General features: G+C 32.8%; 1 protein-coding gene across 9 annotated transcripts in view; it reads right to left on the bottom strand.

Moving 5' to 3' along the window:
• DNM3 (dynamin 3) overlaps positions 1–14353 on the bottom strand; it is a 647411-nt gene that overhangs the window by 432157 nt on the left and 200901 nt on the right. For all 9 annotated transcript variants that reach the window (XM_056815556.1, XM_056815550.1, XM_007480786.3 and 6 more), the window contains exons 5-8: positions 6366–6464; positions 5734–5894; positions 3751–3893; positions 163–298 (exon numbers count right to left, since the gene is read on the bottom strand). In XM_056815556.1, the coding sequence (XP_056671534.1) occupies positions 163–298; positions 3751–3893; positions 5734–5894; positions 6366–6464 (539 nt within the window). The remainder of the gene's footprint in view (positions 1–162; positions 299–3750; positions 3894–5733; positions 5895–6365; positions 6465–14353) is intronic.

Genomic DNA, 14353 nt, shown 5'->3' with positions numbered 1-14353 from the left:
TCTTTTGTTTCTGTCACTTAATCATTAGTATTAAGGATATCATTGGGGAAATCATTTGCCCTCTTTTGTTTTCATAACATACTTTCTCAACAATGATTTTGATAGTAGCCAGACAGAGAAATGCGAGGGGAGCAAGAAATAATTTTCAGTACATACACACACCTTTACAATCTCAAAAGGAAATCGTTCATGGAAAATTCGGTTTATTTTCGCACCACCTGAGAGCTCTAGTGTATCTACTTGATCTCCTGATCCTTCAATTCTCTTCTCAAAATCCACTGAAAACTGCTGAACCATCCTATAATATTAAAAAAAAGTTTCAGTCAAAACTTTCAAGTCAAATGGGACTTCCTTTTTCTGAACTGAATTCTACTATATTTATTCCCATATATTATTTTCCTAGTGCTTTTAGTGGCACCTACTGGCAAAATTAAGATCGCATGTGTTTCATCTCTAAGCAAATATAAGATACAATTTAGCAAACACAATTTAAATTGGCATGGATATTTAAATTCCTTCTTAATATTTAACGGATTCTCTCCACTTGATTAGAATGTTGAGTATTCAAGTAATATTTCAATTTTAATTATATGGAGATATATTGGGAAAGTATTTGGTTTCCCCTGATGAATTCTAGTCACATAGCTCAGAGTAAGGACTTCATCTTCACAAATGAAGTAACTGGCAGATGTTAATTGCTGACCCACTGTTAATGACACTTGAATGATCATGGAAATGGGTGAGCTAATACAAGATAAGAGGCAGAAAAGTCTTGATTTTTAGCCACAAAAAGGAGGGAAGAGAGACAGAGACTGCAAACTATGAACCAGAGAAATTGACTTTGATTGCAAAGAAAATTCTAGAAAACATTATCTAGAAAGGATGAAACCAAGTTGATCTTTAGAATTGTTGCTGAAAATTTAGAAAGGGAATCAACAATTCTAAAGATCAACTTGGTTTCATCAAGAATAGGTCATGCTCTAGACTAACCTCATTTCCTTTTTTCACATGATTAGATTACTGGAGAAGAGAAAGGAGCCAGGATAGAAGCTGAGGAAATAATAAGGGGTATTAAATGGATGATGAACCAACAAATCAAATTGATGAAGGTTAGAACTCCATTTATTATCCCCCCCAAACCCACTCATATTCTGAATTTCCTATTTGTGCTGAGGGCACCCCTATACTGTCAGTTACCCAGGCTCACAACCTCAGTGTCATCCTTGACTCCTCACTCTTATTCACTTCACAAATCCATTCTGTTTCCAAGTTACATAAAGTTTTTCTACACAATATTTCATATATGTATGTATATAGTGTATATATTCATATATGAAATATTGTATTTTATATACAATGTAATGTCCCCAATCCAACCCAAATTCCCTGTAGCTTCCAAAGTCTTTTCTCTAAAGCATAGATCTAAGTTGCTTTTCTACTCAGTAAACTTCAATAAAAAGAATTGCCAACTTGTTGTTTCTAGAAGCAAATAGATATCCCTTCGTTGAACATTTGAAGCTCTTCACAATCTGGTCCCTGCCTGTCCTACTAATCTTCCATTATTCTCCATTACTCTCTCCAAGTACTCTCTAGTGCGGCCATACATACTCTCTGCTTTCCTCACATAACACTCCATATTCTATCTCTTTGCTTCTGTGATGGCTCTTCCCCCATGCTGAGAATGTACTCCCCTCTCCCCTTTATTTCATAAAATAAATGGTTTCCTTCAAAACTCATCTCAAATTCCTCTTTCCAAAAGATGAAGAATTGGTTTTCCCTTTCCCTAGCAATTAGAGCCTTCATCTACAAGGTCATTTTCCATCTACTCAGAATGTAACATGTCCATGCCTACTCATTTACATGTTTTCTTCCTCATTAGAATTTAAACTCTTTGAGAATAGGGATTGGTTTTGCTTTTCCTTTTTACACCAACCAAAATAAGTGTCTAATAAATATTCATGAATTGATGACACAAAGCTGGGAGGGATAGTTAACACTGGATGATAGAGTCAGGTTCCCATTAAAATATAGAAATCTACTTTTATTTTCTCACTAATTAGATATTATAATTACCACATGCTAAAAACTCTTTGAAAAATGTTTTAAATTAAATAAAAATAGCACATTTTAATTCAGCTTTAAGTCTTGATTCTATCCTAATATCTCTTCTATTCATCCCACCTCTCCAATTAGAAGGCTACCACCATGGTTCAGGACTTCATTGAGTTGTTGCAGTAGTCTCTGAATCGGTCACTCAGCTTCGGGTCTCTCCCCATTCTGATCTATCTGCCTCTCTCTACCCACAGCTGCCCAAGTGATTGTCCGCAAGCTCCAGGACGTATATAATCTTGACACTCCTCACACCATGCATGGCTAATAAACTCCCGTGGATCACTATTGTTTCTAGGGGGAAACTATGAGCGTGTGGAGCATGTAAAGCCCTGAACTTGCTCCAGATTTATCACAAATCCGCTTCCTCCGTGCACTTGAGGCATCTCCATAGTCAGCATGCCATCTCCCCTTTACACAAGCTGAGTCGATGACTGAAAGGCAATCCCTCGCCTCCATCTCTTCGAATCCAGAGTGCACGACAAAACGAAGGTCAAAGACCATTTGCTCTAGAGGCCTTTCCTGATCCCGCCAGCTACTGGTGCTCTCAAACCGTTCTGAATTTACTTTGTCTGTGTGTATGTATAGTGAATATGCGCACCATACATAACATGTACACACGCAGACATGCACCGTGTGTGTGTGTGTCCTTGACTAACGCTCATCTATGCTACTATTTCCTTTGATAGATAGAAGCTTCCTAAAGCAGAGCACAGGCACAATAGCACCGCAGTGACAGATCACTTAACAGGTGTTTAATAACGCTATGAGTGAAGTAAATGGACACTAAAGTATTAAATTAGCACTTCTTCATGGCTCAGGAGGGCTCCTGAGTGTACAAAGGCTGTCAGTCTGAAAAGGCATTGAATGAAGCAAGGACTCAATCATGTGGACTAGAGGAGCTGAGTTCAACAAAGCTCATGAGCAGAGTGTTGGCCCTCTAGGACTAGAGCACATTCGTCCATAATGCCTCATGAAAGGCTCGGCATGGGTTCAATCAGAATCACTGAGAGGAGGACCCACAACCAAGAAATTAAAATCTCTTGAGAACTCTATTGCAATCCTGAAGAAGCAACACATTAATTATCAGTCACATTTCTTTTCTTTTAACTTTTATCTTCCATCTTGGAATCAATACTGTGTATTGGCTCCAAGGCAGAAGAGTGGTAAGGGCTAGGCCATGGGGGTCCAGTGACTTGCCCAGGGTCACACAGCTGGGAAGTGTCTGAGGCCAGATTTGAACTTAGGACCCTCTGGGCCTGCCTCTCAATCCACTGAGCCACCCAGCTGCCCCAATCAGTGACATTTCTAAAAGTGATTAACCCGTGTGATTTTATACTTAATCTCCACTCTCATGCAAGAATATTCCTATTTATAGAACTCAAAGACAAAAACAAAAACAAGATAGCATAACTCATATTAAACCTGCTAATCAGTTGAATCCAAATTGCAACATAAAATGGAGAAACAAAATAATGAAGACCATAATCACATGGTATGGGGAAATATCCAAACATCTCAAGATTAGGAACTTCAAGGAAACTCATTTATATACCAGAAAATGACAATAACACAGGGAGAAAGCCAAAAATCAAACTGAAAAGATTAATTTATGAACATGATATGGTGGTGTCAACTCACTGTAGCAAAGCTTTGGTCTTTCTTGTGGGATCTTCTGGCTTGAAGTTTTTGTAGGCTTCTACTTCATGTTCTATGGAGAGTAACTGTCCTTGGAGTTTGCTCCTGAAGTTTGGCAGTGTGTCTCGAATGTGGTTAGTAAGTTGCTAGAAAAAGAAATCATAATAATAATGAGTAGATCAAAATGATGGATTAATGTGAAAAAGAATGATATATGCTATTGTCTTAATTATTTAAACTTTGGAAAAACCAAATATGCCTTGCAATAGATGAATACTAGAGAATATAACACTGATGGCACACTTTGTTCATCTGGTCCCCTTTGGGCTGCTTAGTGTTTTCTGACTATAGAAAACAATGTGATTTCGAGATGGAGTTTTGCATAGTATGTTTTCTATAATGATAGTTCACTAATGCTATGTTTCTCCTCGTTCCAGGTATACTATCAATCAATCATATATTTATTAAGTACCTACTATATGCCAAGTAGCTGATGACATAGTGGATAGAGTTCTGGGCCTGGAGTTGGGAAAACCCAAGCTCAAATCCAGCCTCAGACACTTATGAATTGTATGACTCTGAGCAAGTCACTTGATTTATTTGCCTCAGTTTCTTCATCTATAAAATGAGGATAATATCATCTACTTCCTAGGGATGCTGTGAGAATCAAGTAAGATAATAATTGTAAAGCAACTGGCACATAATAAGCATTATATAAATGTCACTTATTGTCATATCTTTTATTTATTTAATTTTTAAATAGATTTTATGTCTAGCTATCTCAGTCCCTACCTCCTCTCTCCACACTATAGAAGTTATCCCCTAACAAAAATGTATGTCTATATGTAAAGTCTTTCACATTTCTATTTTTCTTTTCATTCTCTGAAAGTACATACTTTTTCTACATGTAGTTATTGGCTTGTTTTTTTCTCCATTTGACTGTCAGTTTTATTACAGTTGGAACTGCTTTTGGACTTTCTTTTTATCCCCCAAACTCAGCATAATATCTGGCACATGGCAGCAAGTGCTTAGTGACTTGCCTCATTAATATAAACTGTATATACCCTTCACCTTAGAAATAAATCTATACCATCAAAATTATCAAAGAAAGAAATAAGAGGCTCACATATATACAAAATATATTGATAATAGAAGACTTTGTTGTAGCAAAGAACTAGAAACAAATGGGAGTTCATCAACTGCAGAATAGTTGAATAAATTTTTGCATATGCATGCAATGAAATAATATTGTGCTATAAAAAATAAGGCAGCTTCAGAGAAATCCAGGAAGACATGAATTGACACAAAATGAAGTAAGTAGAACTTGAAGGACAATTTACATGACAACATTCAAAAGGAAAACAACTTTGAATTACTTTAGATCTCTCAAAAAAATGATCTATCCCAATTTATGGGGTCTGGTAAAGCTAGCTACCTGCTGTGAAAGATGATAGACTCAAGACGCAATGAGTCAAATTGGACAGGGTCAATGTGGGAATTTATTTTGCTTGACTATGCACATTTGTTAAAGGGTTTTATTTTTTCATTTTTTCCTTTTTTTTCATTTTTTCCTTTTAAGTGGAGGTAGGAAGTTGAAAAAATAAATGTTGATTAATTTTTTTTAATTCTAAACAAAAATTTAAGCATGTGGCTTGGCAATTATGTGCATTTCTACTAGAATTCCTATACATACATAAGCATATGAACAAATATATGATAGTCATTCTTATATACTCAAGATATTTCAGCTATATCAATTGATCTTTAAGCCTAATTAAAAGAAAGCCATGAATTATATTCACAGAACAGGATACAGTCTAGTTCCACCTTCTTTTTGGTTCATAACAAAATGAAAATAATTTTGGCTTTTTTATTTGAAAATTATTTTTAAAACATAAAAATAACTATTTACTTTATAATTTTTAGCATGTAATTTCTCCAATAACTGAAAGGATGTACATTAAAAACTAGTATCTTAATGTTCACCTGATTAAGGACTTTCTGAAGATGTGGGGTTCCCATTCGATCAGCAATGTGTCTATAGCCTGGGTGGGAAAGAAAAAATTTTCTTTCTGCCAAGAGAGCTGCCTTAATGTCCTTCTTTCCATCGATGTCTTTTTGGCTTCTATTTACCACACCAACATAACCTAAAATAAACAACAAAATTCAACTTCAGGGTCCAGAATTAAGCATATTTGAATTAGACAATGAAGGATTTATGAATTTCAGAATGATTCTCAGACAAGGGTTTCTCATAAGTTTTGTGGTATGGATATGTCCATTTAGTAAATAAGTAAATTAGAAAAAAAATCATTTAAGTGACTTTATTATTATCTTGAAGTCTGTATTGAATCCATATATCCTCCAGTCAATCCCCTTCCTCACTCCCTTAGTTCTTCTTTCCTGTTCTCTTTGTTCTGAAATTTAAATCATTTAGATCATTTTCAAGATATCATTTGGATACATTTGTTTAACTATGATAAAGACCAAATCCACATTCTATAAAAAAGATAATAACTCTTTTGAATGAAGAGACTACATTAAAATTGTTAGTACCATTTGCTGCTCAAACCCTTTCTATTCCTTATATCATCAGGTTTGGGATATCAAAGCATTACCCCTTCGAAGAGGAAGCAATTTGTTCTCTAGAACATCCCTTGCATCAGTTCCTTCATCCATAAGATCTAGTTTGGTGATGACTCCAATAGTTCTCAGACCTGTATAATAAACAAAGAGACAACAACAAAACCCAATTCAAAGGGGCACAAATACATCATAGAGGTATCTCTTAGCAAGTTTTGGTAGGCCAAAGTTTTAGTTGAGCCACCCCTCTCTTCCCTTATTCCAACACATGCTTTCACTGTTACTAGTTCTTCATATATAATTGGTCCTTTTTACTTTTGTCCCTCTATCTTCAAGTTCCTCATCTTCATTCCTTCCTCTTTACATTACTGTCACAGAGCCTAATAAGAAGGTTTTTAATTCACATATTAACATTATCACCCATTCTGAAAAAAAGAAAAACAAATTCTGTATCAAATACGTTTTCTTTTATGTATGTCAACATATGCCAATCTTATTTTTAGAATAAAAAGTCTATAATTATAATTCTATTCTTTATAGAATTTCAAGTTTTTCTATTTCTTACTGTACTATATCAGTTATAAAGATAGTAAATATAAATATATCATTAAGCTAAGGAAAATAATATTTCATTAAAAATATATTATACCTTTCCCTGCTCATCAGAAAAGTGATAAATATCAGACATTTTGGGGATCTTGGTTTTTTTCTATTAAATGGAATGTTTAGCCATCTACAAAGCTCAAGTCAAATTCCTTAAAATTTTTGCTACATTTATTAACTCAAAACAATTATTAAGTATCTAACTATTATAAGGCATTATTAACAAAATGAAACATGAATTTAAATTCTAACCAGAGAATACAACAAGTACACAAAGTAAATTGAAGGTAATTTGAGAAGAGTAAAACTGTGAACTGATCTAACCATTTTGGAAAACAACCTGTAATTATCCCCAAACTGTTATAAAATTTTGTGAAATCTTTCACCCAGCAGTACCACTATTATATTAGTTTCCTAAAGCGATAAGGGGAAAAGGAAAAGAACCTATATGTTCTAAAATACTTATAGCAACTCTCTTTGTTAATGTGGAAAAATCTAAATAAAATTATAAAGAATGAAATGAACAGAACCAAGTAAACATTACATACAGCAACAAAAATATTTTTGGAAGAAGAATTGTATATACCCACCTCCAAAGAATGAACTAATAAGTAGAAACAAGCAAGGCACAGCTTTATATAAACTTTATTTGGTCAAATGATGCCTTCTGTGGTACAGACAGGGAAGGAAATAAGAAAACCATCTGAGAACATTAATGTTAACAAACAAATAAATAATTGTGGTGTTTTAAAAAAGAGAAAGGGGGAAAGACTGAAAATGTGAGGGGAAGAAATCTTTTTTTGGAAAAGGCACTAAAATGCAATTAAAAAACTAATAAACAAGATTAATTGAAGGAGAAAGAAAGGAGAATCTACTTGACTGAGAAGGGGAAATGGTGTGTAAAATTAGAAAAGTAGATAAAAATAAGAAAGATAAATAAGTGAAACCCCAATGGAAAAGAGGTAATAAATGAGAGTAGAGAATCAGAGATTATAGGAAGAGAACCAGTGAGAGCAGGTCCATCTTAAAAAAGATTAAAGTAAATGAAGTTTCATAATATTCAGCTTTCAATAGAAGGAAAAAAAGTGTAATGAATAAAGCACCAAATTAGAAACAAATAGAGGAAAATATAAACCTAACACATAACATTAAGTATGAGTAGATAAAATAATTCAGTAAGATGAAATAGAATGACAGAGTGAATAAGAAAATAAAACACTGCAATCTATTGCTTCCCAAAAAGAATGCATTTAAAAAACAAAGAAATACATAAAATAAAACTGAGGCAATAGGAAAAATTGGCCATATAGCAAATGAATCCAAAAACATAGGACTTGTAATTATGCTATCTGAAAATGCAAAAACAACCATTCAAAAAATAAAAAAGAGCTAAACAAAGAAACGATTATGTTTAACTGAATAATATAGACAACAAACCAATATCAGTAATAAGTTAAACAGAATAAATGCTTTAGCATCTAAATCCATAAAGGAAACTTTGATCTAGGAGAAGTAGAAATCAATACAAAGGTAACAGATATCAACATCCTTCTCTCAGTCTGGGATAAGTCTAACAGAAAGATAAATAAAATTAATAACATATAACATAATAACTTATTGGAGATGCAAAAACTAAAAGATTTATGGCCCTTTCTAACTAGGATGGCAAAGGAATATACATATTTCTTAGTACCACATGGAAATTTTAAAAAATTGACCATGTATCAGGGCAGACAAAGAGAGATTGCAAAGGAGTATATATATATATATATAGGCACTGTAATGGAGATAACCTGGGGAAAGGTTTTGTCAGCTTATCATTGTGATAACATTTACCAAGAATGATAAAGAATACTTTCAAAAAAATTAAAATACTCAAATTCTGAGAAAACCACAAAGAGATCTGAATCCAATTTAAGAAAGTGAATAGATCCAACTGTAAAAGAACTACCAAAGGAAAAAACTCTTGATCCTGATGAATTCATGATAATTCTATCAACCTTTTAAAGAACAGTTAGTACCTATACTTAACAAATTATTCTCAAAAATTGGCAAAGAAAACATCCTATCAGAATTCTTGTGAGACAAATATAATCTTAAAATCTAAACTAGACAGAGAAAAAAAGCACAGAAAGAAAACTATAGGACAATATCATTAATGAATAGACTCAAAAATTTTAAACAAAATCCTGAAAGACTATAGCATTCTATCTGAAAAAAACTATGACCATTTAGGACTTATATCAGTGATATAAGTATAGTTCAACATTAGGAAAACAATCAAGATAATTATTCTTATTTGAAACCAAAACATCTAAACTATTTGGTCAACTTAGATTTTTTTAAGTTTTTTAACAAAGTACAAGACTTTGTGATAAAAACTCTACAAAGCATAGTCATAGAGGAACATTTTTAATACCATAAAAAGTATCTATCTAAAATCATGAACAAATGCTATATGCAATGGGGATATATTGAAATTTTCCCCAATAAATTCAAGAGTGAAGCAAAAGATCTTCACTTTTCCCACTATTAATTGATATAGTTTTGGAAATGCTAGCAACAGCGAAAAGACAAGAGAAAGGACAAGAGAAGGACACTAAATACATAATTATAAGTAAAGAAGAATAAAACTGTTCTTGTTCACTGATGATATATTGGTTTACTAAAAAAATTCCTAGGAAATCAGCAAGGGTACTAATTGAGACAATTAATCGCTTCAGCAAAGTTGGAGGCTACAAAAATAAATCCTAAACAACCAATAGAATTTATTTGCAATAATAACAAAATACATGAAGAAAAATAAAAGGTGAAATTTCTTTCCCTATAACAAAAAAAGTGCATTAACACCCAAGAACTAATATACCAAAGCAAACAAAGATTGTATAGATTTCATTACAAAGTACTCTTTAAATAAAAACAAATAGAAGAATATTGAGTACTTATGATGAGGGTATGTCAATATATTAAAAATGACAATACTACCAAAACTAATTTATACTTTTTTGAGTCTACCACTCAAATTAGCAAGGCTATACATTATAGAACCTGATAAAATAATAACAAATTTCATTTGAAAAAAAAACAAAATATCTACCATAACACAGGAAATTGTGAAAAGAAAATAAGATAAAGGTAGAATATCACTTCCAGAACTCAGACAATATTATAAAGCAATAGTCATCAAAATCATCTGATTTGGGATAAAAAAAGAGACAAATGAATGGAACCAAATAGACAAGAGAAAAATTAAAAATTGTAACATATAAGTCAGTTTTTTATAAAATGGGAAACATAAATAACTAGAGAAAATTCTTCATTTTATTTTTAAAACCTACTGGGAAAACTGCAAAGCATTCTAACAAAAATAAGGTTTAGGGCAATACTTTATGTGATATTACACAATATATTTTAAATGAATACATGATCTTAATATTAAAGGTCATACAATTAATTAAAAAATAAGGAGAGTCACAGATCTTATGTCTCTTATATCTATGGAGAAATATATTCTTAACCAAAAAAGAAAAGGACAGGCAATTACATACAATAAAATCAATAAAATAGTTTACTTTGATTAATTAAAACTGAAATGCTTCTATACAGCCAAAATTAATGCACCTAAGACAAGAAGTAAAGTGGTAAAATGGGAAATAGTTACCAAAGATGGAAGAGTAGCCCAAAAAGGGGCACAGTAAGCCTTCACAACAGAGATGCTAGTCTTCCCTGAACAGCACATACACCTAACCCTTAATATGTCACTAACTAGTTTCACCTCTCTGTGTCTGAATTTCTCCATGTGTTAAAGAGGATAATAGGCAAGATGATCTCTAAAGTCCCATCTAGCTCCAAGATTCTTTGATTCTAAGATAACAAGAAATCATAGTTTCACTTAAAGTTATCAATAGAAATGGGAAAAATAGTAAAGTATTAATACACTAATCCTACTCTTTGACCAATTTAATTACTAAATTGGATGCTCTATGCACTAAACTACCTTCTGTCCTCAAATAACAGAAAAGTCATATATATGATTCTGATATTGTACAAAGAATACCAGATTTTCTGGTCTAAGTTGAAATCTGAACTCTGTTATATACTCCTTTGGTACCCTTGGGAATGTCTCAACATATAATCTTCACCTACTTGAGAGGGTAGAACTAGTTGATTTCTTAGGTCAGGTATAATTGTAAATCCTATATATTATGGAAATGTTTTATTAATTAATGTAAAACTACTAATAAAATTCTGAACACCTAAGAAATCCATATTTGTGTTATATTTTCTTTTGAAAATTTTTCTTTTTTTCAAAAATTAGAATATAGTTCATGGTACTTTGAAAGGTTTCCTCTAAAGTTACATGGTTTCTAATAAATACCTGAAATACATTATAAAATTTTACTGCATATTGACATTACAAATATTAACAAAGTTTTGTTTCATGTTTTAAAAATGTTCTTCTACTCATATCTTTAAGAACTCTAAAAAAATCAATAAATTTGAGCAGATTGAATATCCTTATATTTTTATTTTAAACCAACTTTTAAATGAAAATAGTTTTATTTCTATGGAAAAGTTGGCCAAAGAAATTGTTAAATTTATCATCAATTTCTCCAAAAACTTGTATTTAATAAGTAAATAGAATAAAGATCCAAAAGTTAATTGATATCAAGGAGAAATAAGGAACAGCAGAGTAAAAAGTAGGCTAAGAACCACAAGTGTCTCAGCACTAATCACAGTACAACTGTTTAAACTTTTAATTTCAATTATACGGTTTGAAAAAGTATTTGGATATGATTTAATAAAGTAGAATCACCTGTTATTTACAGCTCTGATGGAGACTGGCCCTTCTCCAGATTAAATGAATGGTTTGTCACTACAATAGTGTAATTTTCTCAATACTTTATTAATGGTAGCTGTGAACCAGAGGAGTTTATCACTGTTTATTCCACTTGATAGTAAAAGAAGAGTGAATTTTGTCCTGAAGGAGAGTAGTAAGGACAAGAAGAGGAGCAGCTAGAAGATAAATATTTGTGGTTTAGAGGGTCCATAAAGGTACCAAGGATATCAAGACAAAACAGGTAAGTTATTCATGTCCCCACTGATATGCATTACTGATAGATTTTGATAAATGTGTGACTAATCTCCACAGATTCTGCTTTGCATAAGACAGCAAGATTCAGATTTATGGACAGACTGTGATGTTTTATTCCTGATTTCTTTTTCTATTGGGAAAAGTCATGATTATTTCAGCCTTTGACTTATAATGAGCAAATGTTATTCTTGATTCTATAATCATTTAGTAATATATTAGAATTAATATCAATATTACCATGTTTTTATTTGTGTGTGTGTGTGTGTGTGTGTGTGTGTGTGTGTGTGTGTGAGAATGGGGAGCATATCATTGTGAACATTCCCAGGTAGAAAAAAATGTGTCCTACACAGATCATAAGATTCAGAGAAATGTTATAGTAGAGATGGAGTACTGTACCTATTGCTAGACATCTGCTAAACGCTTCTGTTGAAAGCAGAGCAATTTATAAATTCTTGTTTTGCTGACAAATTCATTCCTCAAAAAAAATAGAGGAAGAAGGAATTGCTAGTTTGAACTCAAACTGATGTTTAGGTGAGATCTAGTTAGTAAAGTAGGAATGGCAAGCACCTTGAGAAAAAGTGACTATGTCATCTTATTATTCATAATAACAAAATATAAGGAAGTATTAGACAGACAAATGCATGCCCTCACTAGAAAAATTGGCTTCAGAAAAGAAAAAAAAGAATTTAATCATTGGTATGAGTTAATGGGGACACATTAAGGGGGATGGAGGCTCTCCAAAATAAAATCCTGCCCAAAAATCACCTGATGAATAAGAAAAGTAAGAAGTATCTAAAAACATTGTTATACAGGAATCTACTTGATGACCCTGGGTGTTAAAAGTACAGAATCCAAAATGTAAATTAGGGTACAAAATATGGATGAATATACATGAGTGGCATTCTAAAATTAACATCAGGAAAAAAGAAGGGCTAGAATTAATTAAGGCTTGCAAAAATTACTTAAGGATAACAACAAAGGTTTTTAATGGAATATTTTCAGTAAGAATAACAAAAAAGGAAATCCATTTATTGCAGCAGATGATATGAGTATTTAAAAAATCTACTTTTTCTTCTACTTCAATCTTATGCCCAAAACACTGACTCCTAGCTATATTTTTAGATATTCATCATGGTGATAAGGAGAAAATTAAATAAGAAAATCAAATCAGTCACTAAATACAATTGGACATAATTGTGTCATGTATGATGAGTCATTTAACAAGTCATCTCAGACCCAAAGACTACTTTCCATTCAATGTCACCATCCTACAAGCTAGGTTGCTGTAGGATCTAAGTCTATTTTCTCCAATTGCCCTTCAATATGACTGGTAAATGTTTTGATGATTATCATCCCCTCCAGGCATTCTGATATATGTGCTTTGTTGTTCTCAACCCCAAGTCTTACTTTGTCCACCAGCTGCTGTGCCCCCTCCTTCCTTTCTAGTTGCTGTTGCTACCCAAATTCAGGCTGGGAAATGTGGATGTCACACTTCCCAGAACCAACCTGATAAATCTGTTTTCTAATAATTTCTTTCTTTCTTTCTCTGTATGTGGTAAAACATAACCTTCTTGTTTTATTTGCTTTTGTAGACATAGGAAGTTTGATTTTCTTAACTTGATGGTAGGTTCAGGGCAGGTGGCATGGAGAAGTCACAGCAGCAACATACTCTATAGAGTTAGATTTTAAATGGTTATGGAAGAACTGCTGCCAAACTGTTGGAAAAAATAATTTGTATGGACTTTGCTTCTTCACTATCCTCTCTAAAACCCTTGCAATCTGTTTTTCTTCCCTAATACTTAATAAATAATGCTAAGTTCACTTTTGACCTCCCTTTTATTAGTAAAGCCAATAAATTTTTTCCATCCTCATCTTCCTTGACCTCTCTGTGGTATTTGTGGAACATTCTCTCAATCTCAAGACTTTCTCATCCCTTTTCACTCACATGGTTCTCTTCTAACTTGTCTGCTTCTTTCCTTGGCTATTCATCATCCTTCCTGACCCCTAAAATTGTGCATCTCCCAAAGCTCAGTCCTTGGCCTCAGCTTTTAATATTTTCCTTTCAATTGCTCACCTACCATAGATAGATAACTGAAGAACTATTATTTTTATTCAGATATCCCCCAGGGATTTGTAACTGGGCCTTTTTTCTCTCTGTTCTATTTCACTTGATGATTTCATCAGCTCCTGTGGCTTCAATTATTTCTTCAAGCAGATGAGGAAGATCTTGCTTATCCAGCTCTAACCTCTCTCCTGGCCTCCAGTCTCAAATCCCCAGCTGCCTATTAGGCCTCTCATACTAGATATCTTGCACTGTCTTAACCA

Source organism: Monodelphis domestica, chromosome 2 (assembly GCF_027887165.1).
Source record: "Monodelphis domestica isolate mMonDom1 chromosome 2, mMonDom1.pri, whole genome shotgun sequence".
Classification (NCBI taxonomy): Eukaryota; Metazoa; Chordata; class Mammalia; order Didelphimorphia; family Didelphidae; genus Monodelphis; species Monodelphis domestica.
This window is presented reverse-complemented; position numbering and strand designations above follow the sequence as displayed.